The sequence below is a fragment of the Oreochromis niloticus genome, linkage group LG18 (assembly GCF_001858045.2).
Source record: "Oreochromis niloticus isolate F11D_XX linkage group LG18, O_niloticus_UMD_NMBU, whole genome shotgun sequence".
Lineage (NCBI taxonomy): Eukaryota > Metazoa > Chordata > Actinopteri > Cichliformes > Cichlidae > Oreochromis > Oreochromis niloticus.
The window spans coordinates 18,393,097-18,412,979 of record NC_031982.2 but is presented as its reverse complement, the minus strand read 5'-3'; the positions used below and the strand labels follow the sequence as shown (position 1 = coordinate 18,412,979).

The window sequence follows — 19,883 nt, the reverse complement described above, 5'->3', positions numbered from 1 at the left end:
AACCCGGGACCAAACCTAAATAAAGACACTACCCTGCCATTACCACACACACATACACACACACACACACACAAAATAAAAAAAACGATAAAAAAAAACAACAATAAAATATTACACTGTTTAAGATTACATTTTTGTACATAAGTGTAGAGTTTTAGAAAGTCCTAAAATGTTTATTCATCGTTAAAATAACCAAACACATTGTAAGAGAGAGATGATATGGCAACAGCATAGCAGCAGTGATGCTAATTCAGTGCGTTTCAGTTTTACTTTTATATATAGTACAATATTACATACAGACATTCACATGGCTTCATAGGCATAACAAACGTTATCAGATTTGATATCATCTTCTTTCTTTTAGATTTGCCTGTTAGTTTATAAATTCAGCGGTTAATGTTTTAATGGTCACATATTTTATATGAAACTTCAAAATAAATCTCCAAAGTGCGTTCCAAGATGGCTGCTGAGTGGTGTTTAAAACTAACGCTTTCTGTGGGATTCTTGGACAATAGGTTACTGAAGTAGGATTGCTGTACCTATAATCGCCTAAAAACATAAAAAATAAAAGTTGAATTTGACATTAATCCCACCTTTGTGAAAAATAATGTGTTTTTAAAAAATAAAAAAGTAGCTAATTTCACATGACTGTAGGAGACCTCCCCGTGCAGCTAAACAGCTGCTGCTCTTGAACGTAACTCGCCCTTCCCGAGCGTACAGGGCCCCCTTGTTGCTAAGCAACCTTCGAAGAAGATTGACAGCAACTTCAGTTGATTCATTCGAAGAAAACTTTAAAGAAGGGGCAACTTGTATTTGTTGCTGGTCAGCTGCGAGGTATTTAATTCAGAAGAGCAGTATCACAGTTTAAGACAGTTCTCTGATGGCTGCCAGCCAGAAGCGTATTAATACAAGTAAGTTGATAGCCATTCATTTTTCCGCTTTCACTTTGTGCCATGACAACGACCTCCCCCAGCTCATTAATTTGTCATTAGCTCAGTTAATTAAACGTTAACTTAACGTTAGCTAAAAGAGCGGCATCCGGAGATGAGTGAAGGTATCAACTTGCACTTAGCGCAACTTTGACCCAAAGTTCAACGACAGGAATTAAATCTATTATAACCCGAGTGACAGAAATATTTAGCTACCAATTATATTTTTCTGTTTTTTGGAGCTAAAGATCCAGGTTGAGCTTAGACAATGAAGGTTAACTGATGTCTCTCCCGCTTTTACAGTGCGCTGAAAAGTTGCTCTATTGTCAGCGATGTGTTCTTTTTAATACATTTTGGGGAAGTTGCAGCAATGCCGGACGTTGAACCCCTCAGATTCCCATCCAGGGAAGGACGACCAAGTCAACAAGGTGAGAAGAGAAGCGATGCACCTGCAAATAAATCCACTTTAACTCTACACACTTTACAACAAGCAGTCTAAATTAATAACGTTAGGGATGTTTTTTTTAGGCTAACACCCTGTTTAAATGTAGAGGCTTGTTATGTGTTAGGCAGTCTTCCAGGCAGTGCTTAAGCATCTGCACCACACAGAGCTATTAAAATGCTGAGTAAATGTAATGATATTTAATGATGTTGAAGAAATGTCACTATCTAACATCATTGGCAAAAATGGCACTGCAAGTGAGGCTCACATGGGCCTCCTCTGTGGCTATAATACACCCTGCCAGTATGATTTAGAGCTAATTCAGCCCACCACTGACATATTGCCTTAGCACCTTCCTACCCAACTTCAGAGTGTATTATTCATCTCAGCTGTTCAGCAGCAGATGGTCTTCCTTTTAGTTTTTCCCTTTTTTTCCCCAGTCTCTTTACTTAGTCTGAGCTACTTCACTCAGAAGCTGTTCTGGAAGCATCATGATAAGATAACTGGTCTCAGTCACGTGGAAAAGGTTGCAGATGTCACTGTCTCGGTCTTTTTGTTGTTGAGACGAGTTTGCAAACTCCTCAAGGGCACACACTTTCTCCTGTGAAGCATAGGTAAGGTTGGTCAGTGTCCGTGTTACCTTACTTAATAGATGTCTTTGGATTTTCTTGCTGTTTTTGGCTTTTAATAACAAAAATGTATTTTATGCTTGAGTAAATTAAACCCCAATTAAAAATATATTTCCTCTGGTGGACGGCTAATACTGTCAGGGTCCTGGCTTTGTTGAGCTTTGGATTCTTGTTTAGTATTTATTGAGATTTTGGTTCCTGTTTTGATTAGACCCTTGTTTTTGTAATGTGTTTATTCGCTCTCTGTTCTATTGTTTTCCCCCTCACTCCTCATGGTTATTATTATTATTGTTATTATCATTATTTTTGATTACTATTGAAGGTTTGCCTTTTCACTGGGTCTTACATCATGCTTTTTATGTCTTCTCTACACCATTCAACCTGACTGGAGCCAATTTTGTCTTTATACTTAGGAAAAACCCTGGGGGCAGTTGTTGTTGCATATGGGCTTCACCTGTTTATCACATCTAAAGGACTGAAACCACAATTCAGCTATGATTTTCAGTCTACATTGGTGCTTGTGTGCCCCAAAGGTTAACAAGAAAAGGTCTGCTATAGCTCACCTGTTTGACTGGGTGACCCACATGCTGAAAGCCTGCAGGGGCCTGGGTTTAAGTCTGCCCTGCACCACTCCCCCTTGCTCTCAACCCAACTTTCCTGTCTGATCTTTACTAACATTAAAAAAATTAAAGGCTAAGAAGAAAAGATCTAACAGGTTCTCTCAAGATCAAGGAGAGCTCAGAAACAGTCTTGGTTTGCTCAGACTTGATCTAAGTGATACAAACTAATGGATGAGACCAACCAGTGGAGATTTTAACTCCTTCCCCAAAAGTGGGACACTGTGAGTTTTTGTCCATGGCATCACTGTACTCTCCTTTTTTCCCTCTTCTCTTTCCACTCTTTACTCACTGGCTGGTCACAGCATCTTCCTGAGAATGGTTATCCTTGAAGTCTCATCCTGTTAAAAGTGAGTTCTTACTCTCCCCTGTCACCAAGTGCTTGCTGATAGGGGATCATCTGATCACTGAGGTTCTCACTCTAATTGGCTCTAAAGCAGTTTGACACAACCGTTGCTATGAACTGGCGCTATATAAATAAAGTTGGACTGAATAACATGTGCTCATTGTTGCATAATTACAGAGTCAAAGAGCCTTGGGCAGTAAATCAGTTGTTGTGGTCATGAAAAATGTTTTGTACTGAGAAAATGCTTTAGGTTTTAAAAGCAAAGAGAGCGTGCTTTCAAAAAATGCCATGAATACTTTTCACTTCAAAGTGCAGTAAATAGGATGACTGCCTTTAATACAACACACAGGTTGCACACAGTTGGCCTTTACTGAGATCAAGATTATTTAATACAAATACTCACATACACTGAAAGAATAGTGGATTCCATAGGCTTAAAAAAGAAAAGAAACGTTCACTTTTATTTAAGCAGATTTCTTTGAAATGTTTTTCAGATTAAAAATAAGTAAATAATTGTGAACTAAACTGCCACAGTCTGGAATTGGAAGTGAATTTGGACTTCTGTGGAGATGTAAAGCAAAAGTAAAGGGAAAAGGCTGTGCAGAAAACCAAGGCAGCAGACATCACAGTCACTGTTTTATTTCAGTTATATTGTTTTAAAAATGGGATGAGCCGGTGCCACAGTTCTTTGAATTTAGGGCATCTTGTTGTCTTTTGTCTCTTCATATAATCCTAGACTAACTTGATAATGTTAAAGTTTGGCTTCTTACTGACTCTTTGGTCTTCTAATTCCTTCTGCTGATGCACTGAACTCAGCTAGGAGAAAATAAGATATAAATAAGAATATAAACATATACAACTCAATCTTAGCTGCGCTTATGCACAGTATAACAAAATGAATGAATGTGTAACTTTTTCTGTGACCGCTAATTAATCACTGATTAAAACTAAGTCCCAGCGTCACAGAAACATTTCAATATAACTTTTGGCCTTCAAGCTACCTGAGAGATCACTGTGCTGTTGTAACAGACACCAGGATACATTTTTACATATAGTATAGTCAAGTGAATTTACTGTATATTTGCAATGAATTTGTAGTAATGCTGTATGTTCAGAGGCAGCATCACTTTAGTCTTTATTCATCTGAACTAGCTTATCAAAAGTCTGTCTTTAATATTTGTGCAGGTTTGTAAACCGCACCGCTTTGTGACAGCCAGATGGCGTCCTTTCACCACCAAGATTTGCACCCTTTGGTTTGTGTTGAGACACTGAAAGGACTTCTCTGTTCTCTCACTGATGCTCCCAGTATTTTGCTGTCTGTAAAACTAGAATCAAAGTGCAAGTAAAGAAGCACACAACAGCTTTCACAGCCAAATACATTTTATTAATTGCTTTTCCAAAATTAATTCATTCATTTGAGCGAGTGTTTGCTTCAAATAAACAGACTCTATTCATAAAGAAAAAGAGATAAACTGTGTTATAGCTATGTAATATTTAATTTATAGTGTATGGATTGTATGTGTGGTTGGCTTTTTACTGACCGTATGCTGTTTTATCTGTCTCAAGATCAAGTGGATCTTCAAGCTGTTTGCTCTGGTAGACGTCGCACCTGTGCTTTGCTCAACAGTCCTTCACCATGGGTTAACAGTATTATCTACCATATCCAAGAGATGAAGATGACAGTGGAAAACAGGTGTCAGCAGGTAAAATAATGGCATCAAGTGGTCCGACAGGTGGGAGATTATAACACAAATATCCTGATAGGTGTTCAAAGAAACTGAAAGATGCATTTTCCCTTTCATTTTGTGGCAGTCTGGAAGATATCAATCACAGGCTGATCAGAATAAGCATAAATACAGCAAAACTTTAAGGTAAAGTATTTCATTATTTTGATTTCCTGCTTTATTTTGTTTTGTTCATTATGAAATATGACATGAGGTCAACTTGTTTTGTCAGATTTCAATCCAGAGACTCAGATTCTGACTCCGTGATGTCTACAGATTTGTATGTTGAAGGCTTTGCAATTTGTGCAAGAGGTGAACGTGTTTTGTTCGCAGATAACATAAAATCATACTGTAGATGAGATAGCTTTGGGAATCTGACTTTACATATTTATTGTTGTATTGTTTATGGAGTTGAAATATAAGTTTTCTATCCCATAGAAAGTTGTCCATTATCTCCACTACTGAAGAAAATAAATGATGTTCTCAGCGAGGTTGTGTATCTGATTGAGCGGCTGGAGGCTGATCGGCAGCATGCAGAGGAAGCCCTGCTTAAAGAGAAAAAAAGGAAGAGGTTTTTGGAGAACAAAGTGGACAGTATTTCACTGTGGAGGGAAAAAGAGCATGCTTATGTTGTGCAGAAAGGTCAGTGACCATGAGGTGTCACATCCTCATAGAACTGCTTGCTGCTTCTTGTGATTTTTTTTCTTCTTAAACTCACTGAGTAAGCTTTTTAATTAATTTTTGACTATTACACTTTTAGAACACGAGGCTTGCATTAGAGATATCACTGAATTAAAGTGGCAGCTGAAAGTGGAAAGAGAGAAACTTGACCAAGCCCGAGAGAAACTGTCACACACCGAGGGGTTGAATCAGCGCCTACACAAGGACATCAGTTTTGCCAAAAAACAAGTTCCAATTGTGAAGGACAAAATCGACCTCCAGAAAGACCTCGTAAACCAGATCAACGCTAAACAAGTGGAGGTAGGCTGTAATAGGATTTATTTGTACTTTCAAACAAACATCTGCACTTTTTCAATATGCATTATTGGTGGAAGATTAAGATTCGTGTAGTTATTTTCCCAAGAATTCTACAAATGTGTTGTTAACACAGCACAAATATGTGAAAGCACAAAATCCAGGCAAGATTAATGTTCTTTTATGTTACACTTCAGAATGAAAAATAACAACTCAATTGCATTTTGGGTGATTTTATTGATCATGTTTAGTCACTGGAACTTGGGTTTGCAACTGTAGTTTACAGGTGTGGAAGGGTAAAGTTTTTTTTGATTCATTTTGACTACTACAGTATAAGAGCGCTTGTCATATTCTGGGTGTTCATGTAAAATCTAAAAAGTTGCACCATGATTTTTTTTTTCTAGCTTTTGTAGCTCACTTTCAGTCGCCTGTGAGTTCTTCTGTGTTTCTATTTGTGATTCACAAATAGGGAAACGCTCTGGGTTGCATGCTTGTTGATGTATTTATCCACTTTCTATATAAAATGAACTTTTAATTTGTTAGTGATATTCATGATCCTCAAAGAGTGAATCGTGTTCATTTACATTTTCCACTTGCCACTTTCTATAGTTTATGACCGAATTAAACAGTGCGACCAAATTCAACCTAATCTGTGCTTAAAGCCTAGTGCTTATGTGCAGATGTGCTTTTACTTTGTGCAGAAATGAAATGATTGGATGACAAAAAGTTTCAATATGTAAAAGCTCTTCTAAGTGTGCAGTCAGTCTTTTAGCAGTGGATCCTGTAGGTAAAAGACTCTCAGTATGATTTCATAACAGTTTCATGTTTTCTTTTATTGTATATAAATGTGTGAAATTCATCATGAAAAATATTTCTGAAAAATACTAATCCCATGACTCACCCTCTTCTTTAGGCTAATGACGCTCGCTCAAAAATACAGCATGATCTCCTGTTAGCCCAGAATAGGTTTAAAAACATGGAGCTGGATGCTAAAAAAGAGAAGATATCAGCAGACCAAGAGCTACTGGCACTGAAGAATACTCTGGCAAAAAAACTGTGAGTATCCACTGAAACACACTAGAAACACATTAGAATAGATCTTCAATTAAAAGTCTTCATTTCAAAGTCACTTTGGTATGTTTATTATGGGCGTCTGTCTGAGAAGTTGAGAATATGTGGGATACCCCAGGGTTCCATTTGGTCCTAAATGTTTTCTCCCAGGGCTATTTGCTGATGATACCAAACTTTCCAGCTAAATATTTAAATGACTATAAATAATATATAAATATTTAAAAAATACCTTCGGTTTGAGGCTAAAATATCTTTACACTGAGTTTAAACTCTTCAGGTACGACATACATATTGTTCATGCATTCATTTTTAGCCATGTTTAAAACATTTTTTCATATCCAGATATATTCTTTTCATTTGCCTTAATGTCATACAGCTAAACATATTTTGAACCTTGTGGTTATTCTAGGTTCATCTTTGTCTTGTACATATATAAATTCTTTTCATGGGAAAATAATATTGATTCAGATGTCCTGATACACTAAAATAATTTTATAATACTTATGCAAATATATAGAATAATATATAACAGATTTTTTTGAATGAGGGCATATTTCTAGACAAAATTGTGTCTTATTTTTTTCCAGGGAAAGTTTAAATCAGTTGAAGATGATGGATGATGGTCTACATGATGAAATAAAGGATGCTGAAAAGACCATTGCTCTTGCAGAAGAGAAGTGTGCACTTATAACTCAGCGTATCCCTGAGATGATGGAGCTAGAGAAAACTGAAACCGACACAGTAAGTCACACAGTCCATATTTATACTAATTATTAGCACTTAGGAGTAATGATATTAATGTTTTTCCCCCTGTTGTTTGTTGAACCTTTTTTATAGATTGCACAGTTAAATGTTCAAATTGAGGGTGAAATACATAAGAATAAGAACTTACAAGAAAAACTAATTTCCCTGCAAGAAGATATTGCGAAAACTGTAAGTAGAACCACAAAAATGTTACAAAGTCACAAATACTCTGCACATCTCCTCATCATTTAAGAGGCCCTATTGCTACCTATGTTTGTCACAATGGTAAGACTGTATGCAGTGTTAGCCACAGAATTATCTGCGTTGTCCCCAAAACCTAGCATAAAAATGAATCTAAAAACTGAAATCAGTGCAAGTGGAAGAAAATGTAACCCATGAGCATTGACTGTTACATTGACTCTGTAACAGTCAATGAGCAATGACTGTTACAGAGTGATACGTCTTATATATTCCCAGTAGAAAAGCAGGAAAAGCAGTTTCCTTTAACACATTCAGACAAACTCTTCCAGAATCTTTGTCACTTTGTACTCTGCCATTAAAAATGAGTAGTGTGCTCCTGTTTTTCTCTGCAATTGAAACAAATATCATGAACATTTCACTTAAACACATGAGTATAAAATAAGTTTGTGTTAACACTCGTCCATGAAGTTCGTCTTTCCATGTTATCCACAGAAACTGAATGGGGAAGCAGAAGTCTCCCGCATAGAAGAACAGCTCGAATCAAAATGCAAAACTTTTGCAGCTCTCCATAAAGAAAACGTGCAGTATGAACAGAGTGTGGAAAACTACAAGACAAACATTTTGGAGAGGTACCATGGAAAAGCCAGAACATGCATCACCTTTTCATAAATCTCATTACTGTGTACAGTGGTCCTCGTGTGTGTATGACGTTACTTCACTGGGTGATTTTTGTTAGCGAGAAAGCAGTGAAGCAGATGTGTGAGGAGAGGAAACAGATGCTCCAGAAAATCAGTGACAATGACGAGAAGTGGGAAAGGGCCGAGGAAGAAGTGACCCAAGTTGTATCCCGGCACAGTGTCATTCAGGCTGAGCTCGAAGTACAAGAGCAGCTAACCTTCACGGAGAAAGAGAGGGCCAGGGTCAGTGGCAACATATGTATAATGCTCATGGGTTACAGTGTAAAATGTGAGAGCCCATCCTCTTTGTATGCTCTTTCTGTGCTCTACAGACAGCGATTGAAAACCTGAGGAAAGACCTGACAGGACAGAGGACTACCCTGGAACAACTTAAGGTATATTTATGAGGTGTTTCAGAAGTAAACTTTAGTCACTTTGATCGACTTTGTGTATTCCCATTTCCTGGTGTTGTTTACACCTGTTGAGGTCAGTGTGATGACATTCTGGCTTTCATGTTTCTATTCCATCAGACTCAGTGTGCAGATCTCAATGAACAACTGAAACAACAGCAAAGGAAATCAATGTTGACGAATCAGCAACTTCAGAAAGAATTTGAAGATGCATCCTCAGTGACAAAAGCCCTGGAGACAAAAATGGAGGTAGCAGAACAGCTTTATAATAGTTGAGGAACATTTCAAAAGTTTAAGACACTTACATTTCTAACTATTCTTTTTTAAAAATAGGAAATTAAAAAAATGATAGACACTTTGGAAAGGATTTCATGTGAACACAGGAAGACATTAATCAACCTTAAGAATGAGAAGGACCTCCAATGCAATCGTCTGAAAGCTGCTCAGGTAAGAAGGACAAGGGTGCATGAAGCAGGTTGCTAAGTCAGGTTTACGCTGTAAAGCTCATTGAGGCCAAAGCTAGTCATGGCTATTTATCAAAATAATCTCTTTCTTTGAACAAAATAGGGTTTAGACTTTTGTAAATTCATGCACCTCTTTGTTTACAGGATTTACACAGCGCTGCTATACAGAAATACGACGACACTGTGAGAAGGATCAGTGACCTTATGAATAAAAGTGAGGAATACCGGGATGCTTCAGATAAAATGGAAAAAATAGCTGAAAACATCCCAGAAGTCATAACAGAACTTCAGTAAGTTGTGCTAGGTGTAATAGCTTAGAGTGAGGAAAGGAAGAAAAAAGGCTAATATAAAACCTCTTTAGTACTTTGACTTGAATGCTCGAAAATTGTGCAACCTTTAAAAAAAAAATCATAATTATTGCAATTATTTAGTTTTATGTGATTTGATGTGTTTGATTTCTCCTTCCAGGAGTGTTTTTGATGTGCTGGAGTTCAGAAACAAATCAGCTGCTCTCATTATGAGCACCTTGCAGTCTGATATTAATAACTGCCAACAACGAACACAGCGATCCATGCAGACACACACCGCTCATGTTACAGCAAGAAAAAAGCAAATGGAAGACACCAAGGTAAAAAAAAAGAAAAATGTTTTTCTCAATAACTCTCTGTTAATACATGACTTTTGTGTCAAATACTGTGAAATCAGAGACAAGCTGTAGAAAACATCTCATTGCTTATTTGTTTATGGATTAGTGTCAGCACATTGCTTGTCACAATACTTCCCTTAAGATACAGAGAAAAGAGCTGTGTGCAATTAAAATTACAAGCCACGGTCAATCTCGTTTAAGTGCTTTTTCCGCAAATGACAACTCACTGTTGTTATAGTCTTTTGTCTGGACGAATTTGATGATGCATGTCGTGGTGAGATGCGGTGTTCTTTTTTGTTACCTGTAGGCCAACATTTTCAAGAGCAGTTTGAATGTAAGCCCGCAGTTCACTACATCAAATAAGCATATAATCTGGCCCTTGCTATATTTATGTCTGAAAATAGCCCCTTGTAAAAATGTGACTCTGCTGTGCACAAAATGGCAAGCATTTGAACACTCCTTTGTAAGAGAAACCCCTATTTATTGTAAGGTTTTCATCTGCAGGATTATCAGCCCCAGCCAGAGCCTCTTTGCTGATGGGGGTTTCACATGGCTTATCTAATGTGAAATCGCCATGTGGTATATAGTTTCATTAAACGGTGATCAAGAATGCATTAGTTCAAAACAAGAAAAGGCAATGGAGCTTAAGCCGCCATGCATCCAAGTGCAGCAACTTTAAAGAAGTTGTTGGCGTGAGACAATTTAAGAATTAGAAGTCTTCCTCATAGACACAACTCCCATTAGCCAGATAAAAGTTAGTCATGCAAAAAAGGGTTTAGTCTTTTTCACTTGACAAAATAAGATGATATAACAACAATACTTCTCACTAAATAAAAAGATCAGAGACAAGACTGAGGTTCTAAGGAAATTGGTCACTAATCATTGGGACCAATATGAAACACGCATAATGTGTACAGTGGCAAAACATCACGGGGAGCGTGTGCATTCAGAAATCACAGTGCATGAAGCAGAATGATAGAAACCTTTATAAATGAGATTTTTTTTTTTAAAATATGTGACCCCATCCCCCCTGTTCTTTAGAAACCGAAGCAGGTTAGTATAACTAAAAGCTGCTGGAAGCATATGTGGTCGTTTTTGAGTATGTGGTTGTTGGACACACAGGGTACATCAACCTGAAATAGGTTAACTGGTTAGAAATCTGTGGTGATCTCTATTCAAAGCACACTGCACACACATGGAAGGCACCTATTTTTTTGATTTGATCAGGGCTTGTCGTCTGTCGAGGACAAAGTAAACAATGCAAACTGCCGACGCTATCAGTTTCTTATGGGCAATGAAGTGTAATTTGTTCCATTTACACTTCACAACAGCATCAGATGGGCTTTGTCAGTGCTGCATGGAGTAATTAAACCTGAAATCAATAGCAGGCATTTGTCATGTTTACAGCCCCTCTTTCTGCTGGGTTAAACTCATCACTTTAGTGCTGTTCTGTTTTACTGCAGAGACACACTTCATTATGTCTGCAGGTAGAGTTGAGATATTCACACCCTTATCCAGTACTCAGGAAACATTGTTCAAATGAAAAAGGGACATGCAGAGAGACGCATCCTCACTGTGATTTATTTGCTTGATTTCCCAGAAAAGCGTACGGCGCTGTATGGCCACTGTTTATGTCGCCTTATTTAACAACACAATTACAAACTGCGTATCGTACTATACACACACACGAAGCAGGTCAGTGGTGCAGCTTCTAAATGGTCAGTAGGGGCTTACTGTACAGCACTCAGAGTGCTGTATATTGCATATCTTGTTTCACTATATCTATATATAATCTTTTTTTCTGTAGAGCTGGTAGAGTCTCTTAAACAAGAATCAGTGTAATTATTCAGTATCTATTTTGTATATGTAATGATGCTGCCAGTTCTCCTACAAGCAATCTGATGAATTAGCCCTACCTATATATATATATATTCTTTGCATTTTTGTAAATTACTGCCAACAGTTGGGGGTGAAACACGATATTGGTGTCGGTGTTGATACCAACCTTATGAGTCAGTATAAGTATCACCCACTATGTAACTGCTAAAGTTTTATTGGTTAGTTTCACTATAATCTGTGGTTAAGTTGTTACATCAAAATAATTCCTGACTCCCGCTGGAGTAAGGTATGCAGACTTAATTTACTTTGAAAAGAAAACAAACAAACAAAGAAACTAGTATTGAGCAAGTATCCAATACTGACACACTCCATCTGAATCAATGTTTTAGATGGCAAAATGTTGACGATGTAGTGCAGGTATGTCACAGTAGTTATAATACTGGTCTGCAGTATACTGTATGTTAATTTTGGGGGGAACTATTTCATAGCTACTGTAAACACTTACTATTTGATCCTGAACTCTTTTGCTCATGCTCTTTCAGGAAGCACTTAAAATTGCGCTAAAGGAGAACAAACACCTGGCAAGCCAGTATGAAGACCTTAGGAAGATTCTCATGGAGGCCAAACAGGAGTCTGTGTCTGCACTGAGTGAGAAAAACAGCGCACATAAATCTTTTCATTACTACACACAGGTACATTTTATATAACCTAGAGTTGAATTTGCTATCTGTTCCCCTCCTTCTGTTATTGTTGTTTCATGACCTAAGACCTTTGCCTTATGTTCCTTCATGTTTTATTTGGTGGTATCCTACTTTGCACCAGACACCACTTCTTTGCATATAGGCAGTAATTTTAAGAAGGTTTTAGTTTGGCAACCAGTAAGGAGGTTACTGCAGCAGTCTAATAATGAGATAACTCGAGTGGAGGAGGATGATGGATGTGACATAATGTAATGATAGCTATGTAGTTTTTCCACCAAGGGGAGTAAAGCAAGAGGTTGATGGTACATGTAAATACTATAACTTCAACATTTCCCTGATTATAGTTTTGTAAGGTGGCCAGAGGTGAAAAATCTTATCATCGTCGTGTTACAAATTTGCCCTGCTCACCGCAGTAATTGGTGAGGGATCAGCAGCAAACACGGGTCAGGATCAGACAGTGCTAAAATAGCACTAGAGGTCTGACTAGTTGAGGGAGACAACTCAGCAGCATTTTACTGTTTAATCTTTATAGATTTTGACACTATTTAACTAGAATAGAATTACACATGACAAGCATAACACCAGGAAGAAGCCACACTGTTCCTGCAATGAAAAATACATATTATTTGTTCCAAAAATGACTAATACCTTTACTTGAGCAATTCCTCATCTAACTGCATGAATGTTATCAAGTGAAAAATGCATGCAAAAATAAAATCCTGTGGACAGGATTTTCCACGCTCATGATCAAAGCCTGATTTTCTTTTACTCCGGATTCAGCCTTCACCATTTTTGTTTGTTTCAACTCCACACTTGTACAACAGCAGCCTCACGGCTAGTGTTTTATGGCTAAATTTAGTTGTTTTTCTTATTTTGGTATAACAAGCTCATAATCAGCGATGTTTCTGAAATGTAGATGTCAGCCTATCACATTTAATCATTTAATCTGATTTATACAGACACATTCAAATGCATTTCCTTCCTGTTTTAAATTTCCAATTATCCTTATAATGCTTGCATATTGTGTCCCAGTTAGTACATATGTTACACAATGTGAGTGCTCTTAATTGATTTGTTTATAACTGGAGGCAACAAGGTAAATGCATTTAACATTGTCAGGATCATTTGAGAGATCAGTACATTAGTGCAAGTGTGTGAGATGCCAGTCATTTGGGTTTTGCAGAGTCCATAATCTCTTTTATTAAATTTAACTGAGGGGCACAGTGAAACTCATCTCTAAGGTATCACTGAAATATAGTTAGGTATGGAAACTGTGGGCAGTGACACAGTTTTCACCATCTTCAAACCCTAACCCTAAGCATAAATACTACTTTAACTGTCATGGAGGTATTTTATATACCAAGCTTCTGCTTTCAGTACTTTTAAAGTAATTAAATAGATGTGCAATATTCTTTTGTTATTTCTTCACAAATTAAGCAGGTAAAGGTTTTGGGTAGCCTGTGAAGCAACAATATGCAGTCAAAGGTCTCTTTGTCTCTGAGTACAAGTAAAACAGCCCACTCTTAGGCTGCAAAATAAATTGATCACAGTGATACTGAGAACACTGAGATTGGCCAGATAAACCGGTTTGGTAAATTCTGAGGAAAAGAAAATACCGTTGAGGAAAGAATGAACGAAGAAAAACAACAGAAGAACATTCATCAGGAGGTAGTTATATAGTTATCCAAGTCTACCATAAAGAGAAGGGCAAGGGCAAATACAGACTGTTCACCACAAGGTGAAAGCTATTAATCAGCCTCAAGAATACAAAGGCCATATTATACTTAGCCAAAATAAATAAATAAAAGCCAGAGCAGTTCTGCAGCAACATTCACTGGACAGATGAAACCAAGATTAACCTGTACCAGAATATTGTAATGGAAGGCTTGGGATAGTTTGTGATCCAGTCATAAAATATCACTGGAGGCAGTGTGACATATGTGCATGCACGATTTCCAGTAGCACTGGGTCACCAGTGTTTACTGATGATGTCACTGAAACTAAAAGGATGTGGATTCATTCTAAAGTGGATAGAGCTAAATCCCCCTCAGATTTAGCCAAGTACTGCAGAGCTGGCTTTACGGTGCTTCACAGTAGAGACAGACAGTGATCCAAAGTATACTAAGAAAGCAGCCCGGCATCTTCTGAAGGTAACTCACCTAACCTCTACTTTGTGGAGCTGCATGTCACTCCCTGAAAACAAAGTAAAAAGTTGAAGCCTGGCAAAAAAAGAAAAGAAAAGAAAAAAGTCAGAGTTCAGGCAGTTAATTCCTACCAAAGGAGATAAATGTTATAAAAATTATTGAAACCAAAATGTATTTATGTTGATTTGTTTAATTACATTAAGCCCTTAAAATATGGGACTATATAAAAAAAAGGACATTTCTCAGCTTTTAGGTAGGACTTGAATTAAAGCTTAGAATCTGTGCGTTATTGTGTCATTTTTAGTCTACTGATGTGGTGTATTTGGGCAAAATAGTGAAAATTGTGCCACTATCCAAACATTTTGGGATCTAGCAATATAATGCTGACAGCAGGCATCATTTGATGTAGTTCAAGTGGCAAACCTAAAACAATCTTCACTTGGTGTTCAGGACAGCTGCTACATAGCAGAAAATGTCTTAATATACTGAGATATGCGGACAAATATAAACGATTACCACTAATATGAAGTTATTCCCCACGACATTGTCCATCCAAAGCCATACATGTAAAAACAGCTAAAACAAAGAAAGTTGCAAAATATGCAAAATATTGTAATTTTGACTTTCCCCCCTCCACAGTAACATGGTAAAATGCAGGTTTATAACCATTATTAAGCTCATAAACTGTTTTTTACTATATTTCACTGGACAGAGCACTTAGTGTTAATCTTATTTCTGTATATAGAATGAAATGGTAACAACTACCTGCCTTTAATAGTAGTCAACAGTAGAATATAAGTTACTATTCCATTTTATTCTACTTTATATATATATATATATATATGTATATATGTATATATATATATTCTTAATAATTTATAGTTGTTTAATACTACAGGGCCATTACCTAGATGAGCACTTTTAAGAGATATACATGACCTTTGTTTGTAATGAATTATGGATTGAATTGTTTTCCTTAACTAAATGATCATCATTCTTTTAGTTTAATGTTGATTCTTTCTTTTTTATTATTGAATTAATAATATAACAATAATAAAAGAGTCTGTATTCATTAAATTTATTACCATTGCCAGTCAAGACAGGTTAAAGCCTAAATTGGAGAAATTATTAGGCATATAAATGTGTAACTTTCTGAGCTAAATAATCATATTGCTTTAACACCAGTAAGATGCACAAATATTCTAGATTTTAACAGTTACAGTCAGTCTCACAACACAAAATAAAGCACATATGTGGTATGAAAAGTGAATTATATTTATTAACTGACTAATGAAGACTCATTTAATTAATCTAATATTAGTTGGTAGTTTTTCTTTTAAAGACAGAAATTTCGTCATGTCAAATGTATTTACATTAGAATGCTCATGAAAAAGTGTAAAGACATTCAAGTATTCCTGATTTGCATTTGTATATTAAAACATACATGATTAATTAACATCTGATAGCATGTGCCAGCATCTCTTATCAATATCCTTTTGAATCTACTGTACATGTAAGCACAGCGTTGTTTATGTAGAGGCTTTCAGCTCCTGGGTTTTAACAGGGTACACCATAAAGAGCATTCTTGTTATTGTCTTTTCTTCAGGAGCTGATGACTGAGCTAATTCGCTTTAGTTTTCAATGCACTGGGGAACACATTGCCAAGCAATGATAAGCTTTGTAGGAAGAGTAGAGAGATGGAGGGGGAAGAAAAGCAATGGCATCTATCAGAATTTAAACCTCTTTGCTTGAAACTGTGTTCAAATAATAAAGCAAGCAGCATGTCTTTCCAAGAGACTAGGAATAATTTCTGGTTTCAGTGGGGGGTTCATGACTCTGTGTGTATGTGTAAAATATGTCTTGAGGGGATTGGTATAAAGTTAAACTGGGTGAAGTAGAAATATTTTACTCATCAGCTTTGCAGTCACAGAGTTTGCCTCGGCTAGAACAAAACTGCTGAAGCATTTAGAGAAAATTAACCCCCCATCCTGGCAGCCAGATGTGACTGGATTCTGATGAGTGCACACGAGTGGGCAGAGAAACCAAGAGACTGTGAAATTCCTGTCAGGCCCGTGTACTGCAGAATGGGCTATTGACTGCTTTCTCTATTCCCCTCCATCATTCTTCTTGAACACTGCCATTAATTTCCTCTCCTGCCTTACCAATTCCTTTTCTCTGCCTTCTCTCCCCCTAGCTCTCTTTGTTGCAGAAGAGGATGCACAAAGCTTTGGTGAAATACTTCAAACAACGCAGCCTCTACAGCCAGGCTGAACTGGACCGGTGCCAGGCTCTTTCTCAAGAGACCGACTGGAAAATAAAAACAGCCCAGGTATTTGTACATATACATGTAAAACAGGCTGGAAAACTGCACCGACTGTCACCATTCATTTAAATGGCAAATCCTTTTATTCAACTTTCATCCCGGTCTAGGTATTCTACCGGATGGCAGCATATTCTTTTGCATACTACAGTAACTCCATGTTATGCTTGGCATTGTTTGAGCCTCATCCGGCTAGTCAGTTGCCTTGTGTCTTCTTTGCCAAGCAAGAGCAGCCAGGCAAACATCCACCAAGGCTTTGTGCGTCACTGCTATGGCGGAGTTTAAGACACCACTCTTACAATGCAGTCTGTACATTTACTTATCAGATCACAGACTGATGTGATGGATGATGTGCGTGTGCTACGGTGCCTTCTGGGTGACCCTGTGTCTAAGGCTGGCTCTGCCTCTCTTTTTTGTCTGTATACATGTGTTGTCACATTGCATTAAGATTGGAGCCCGTTTTTGGTTTTTCTTTCTTTGTCTTTTTCTTTTTTTACACTTTGCATCTAATTCAGAGTTCATTACAACACATGGAAGATGTCCATGCCTTACAGCTTTTTTTGTGAATAGTATAACCTTCTGTCTGTCTCGCAGAAGAGTTGGAGCATATTCTGCAAGGTTGAAAAGTAAGGATCTTCAATTAGAGGATAATCGGTGTCTAATCTGTGCTGTGATGTGCGATGAGGTCAAAGCGGACAGAGGGACAGTGATGAATCTTTATGAAATGTCCTGTCCAGTATTACTGCAGAGCCAGGTGGCATGCAACCATAGTATGAACTACTTCCACTTTTTCACTTCCTTTTTACCTAGGCAATAGGATATCCTAAATCCCTCGACAGCCACGTTTGGCAGTTGCAAGCTGTTGTTTTTGTGTAAAATTCTTATTTTGTTTTTGTTGCTTAATTTGATCCAACAACAAATTTAGCAGACACGCTGGAGGCAAAATACGCTCTGATTTTGATTGGAGGTTTTCCAGGAGGGTACCTAGTAAAGTGCTATCAGGTGGTTTCCTTCTCAGTTTCTCCTCCTCTGACTGCTTGACATATTTTTTTTTCTTTTCGATGGGTTCTGGTCCAGACATTACAGGAAGCAGCCATGTCTCAGCGGCCCAGCCTCAAAAGGCCCCAGCAGATCACAGCTCAAGGCAGGGAGGAGTGGGGCACAGGGGGAGGAGCTATCAGAGAGCTGCAGAGTGTGAAGGACAAAAGAGCTGGTGTATTCAAGCGCACCACACCGTCACCCGTCACAGCTCAGCACAGGGTCCATCAGAGCAGGCAGCACTCACTTTAAACAGGCTCCTGATGAAGAGTCCAGCTCAGGCTCTATCCTCCAAAAAGTACACATGGAACAAAAAAACCAAAAAAAGCCCTTTTGAGCTCAACTTTAAATGCTTTATGAGATTACGGGCAGGCATAATCACTTCACCTATCCAAATATTAAAGCCTTCACAATTCCTATAACACAATTAGTATTTCTGACAAGGTCAAAGTTTATCAATATCAACTGGCAGTTTAATCGAAATAAAGGAATCAATAAAACTGACATTGGTTGTAACTGCAGTGAAACCAGGCTGAATCCTGGATGAGGCCTGTGCTAATCCATCATGTCCACTTAACCCCACGAGCAGAACATAAGAGAGGTCAGGTTAACGCTTTCACAGTTATAGTGCTGGAATAAGAAGCCAAATGGCAGTTTGTTCAAAAGTAGCTTGAGGGAAGGGAGGCCAAGGAACCCTAGGGTGGGTGGGTAGGAGTGGGTGGGGAGGGGGGTGTTGTAGGAGTAGGGAGGGTGGGGTGGCGGGCTGTCATCCTGTTACACTCCTGCCAGAACTGGCAGTTCAGCTTTGTGTTCTGCGAGTTTACACTGGGGATGGCATAATTGACAATGGCTAACAGCGGAGAGCAGTGCAGAGCCTTGTTGAATGGCCAGTAATGATTGGAGCAGACGCCCACTGCCCCAGTCCCAGGGGACAGTAATCCAAGATCCTGTTTCTGATATAATTGTTAGTCAGAGAATTTCTGCATGGCTAGGCTGGTTCAGATTCCCAAGCTGGTTGACAGTGCCAGGCAGTTTAATAGAAAAACTGGATGCTGAGGTTTTTAAAACAGAAGAGCACTGAACCTGGACGCGGTTCACCAGGAGCCTCTTGTTCTCCTTCCTGACGAAAAATAAGAACAAGACGGTAACTTTACTCTCGCAGCTGCAGACACGTCAACTGTGTGCGCAGGAGACACATGAAACAAAGATGCTTTATTGGTGCCTTTCTGCAAAAGCAGCATTTTCCTAATTAGCCTGTTTTCATTTATTCTGTTTGTGCCTGATTTCAACAGGAGGGGATGTCAGAGGAAAGTGAACTTATCTCAGCCTTCCTACAATCCTTGACAGATGACTCTACTACCACTGATGATGCTACGGGGTGAACAAACATGCCAATCCAGATGCCGCTGGATCCAATGAGTAGATGCCTTCAGTTCAAATAGCAGTGTAATTGGACATTCACCTGTACCAGACAACTTACTTACCCTAGCACGCTTCACTATTCCCCCCTCTTTACTTGCAGCAAATCCATAACAATGAAACAGGTGACTTTCATGCTGCTGTCAGGACTGATCTAATTTTAGCTGGGTGAATGATTGCAATTGGCTTTGCCTCATCAGATAATTAATCTATGTCACCATTAATTGGAAAAGAGAATAATTACAGGCAGTGTTGACAGAAATTCTACGCTTCTCCAGATTCCAAGATCTAATTACAACTAGTGAAACCCCATGACCTTAACTAGCACTTAGTACACCTTGGCCACCTTGACCATGCCCATGCGAAGCCCGTCGTCTCTCCTAAGAACCTGTTTTTTTGTTATTGCAGCCCACACTCTTCTGCTCTCTTCACTCACTGAAAGCTGTCTCCCTCAATCACTTTTCAATATTCAATCTTAATTTTGTGGAAGTTTAGCATTTTCAATGAGCTGGAGATGAATGATTAATGAATAAATTTAAATGCTTCA

The 19,883-nt window shown here is 38.1% G+C and overlaps 1 protein-coding gene across 8 annotated transcripts; it reads left to right on the top strand.

The window, feature by feature from the left end:
• The first annotated feature begins 737 nt into the window (after positions 1 to 737).
• On the top strand, positions 738 to 19,883 carry ccdc178 (coiled-coil domain containing 178). 8 transcript variants are annotated; one of them, XM_005476392.4, is made up of 20 exons: positions 738 to 911; positions 1,233 to 1,357; positions 4,530 to 4,666; positions 4,776 to 4,834; positions 4,920 to 4,999; positions 5,126 to 5,329; positions 5,448 to 5,668; positions 6,576 to 6,718; positions 7,321 to 7,474; positions 7,571 to 7,666; positions 8,171 to 8,307; positions 8,415 to 8,598; positions 8,688 to 8,750; positions 8,886 to 9,014; positions 9,099 to 9,212; positions 9,374 to 9,519; positions 9,698 to 9,857; positions 12,257 to 12,406; positions 16,754 to 16,888; positions 17,957 to 18,602. In XM_005476392.4, the coding sequence occupies exons 2-20, from the start codon at positions 1,300 to 1,302 to the stop codon at positions 18,167 to 18,169; spliced, it is 2,583 nt and encodes an 860-aa protein (XP_005476449.1). In that variant the 5' UTR covers positions 738 to 911; positions 1,233 to 1,299; the 3' UTR covers positions 18,170 to 18,602. The 8 variants fall into 8 exon arrangements, 6 of the variants coding, with proteins under 6 accessions (XP_005476449.1, XP_003437919.2, XP_005476452.1 ...); XR_270049.3 differs by lacking the exon at positions 17,957 to 18,602 and adding an exon at positions 19,210 to 19,883 and having other exon boundaries at positions 739 to 911; positions 12,257 to 12,362; XR_270050.3 differs by having other exon boundaries at positions 739 to 911; positions 12,257 to 12,362; positions 17,957 to 18,091.

Coding starts and splice junctions, on each gene's coding strand:
- ccdc178 (XM_005476392.4), top strand. CDS start 1,300: ATGCCGGACGTTGAACCCCTCAGATTCCCATCCAGGGAAGGACGACCA. Junction 8,599..8,687: donor CGGAGAAAGAGAGGGCCAGG/GTCAGTGGCAAC, acceptor TGTGCTCTACAG/ACAGCGATTGAAAACCTGAG. Junction 12,407..16,753: donor CTTTTCATTACTACACACAG/GTACATTTTATA, acceptor CTCTCCCCCTAG/CTCTCTTTGTTGCAGAAGAG.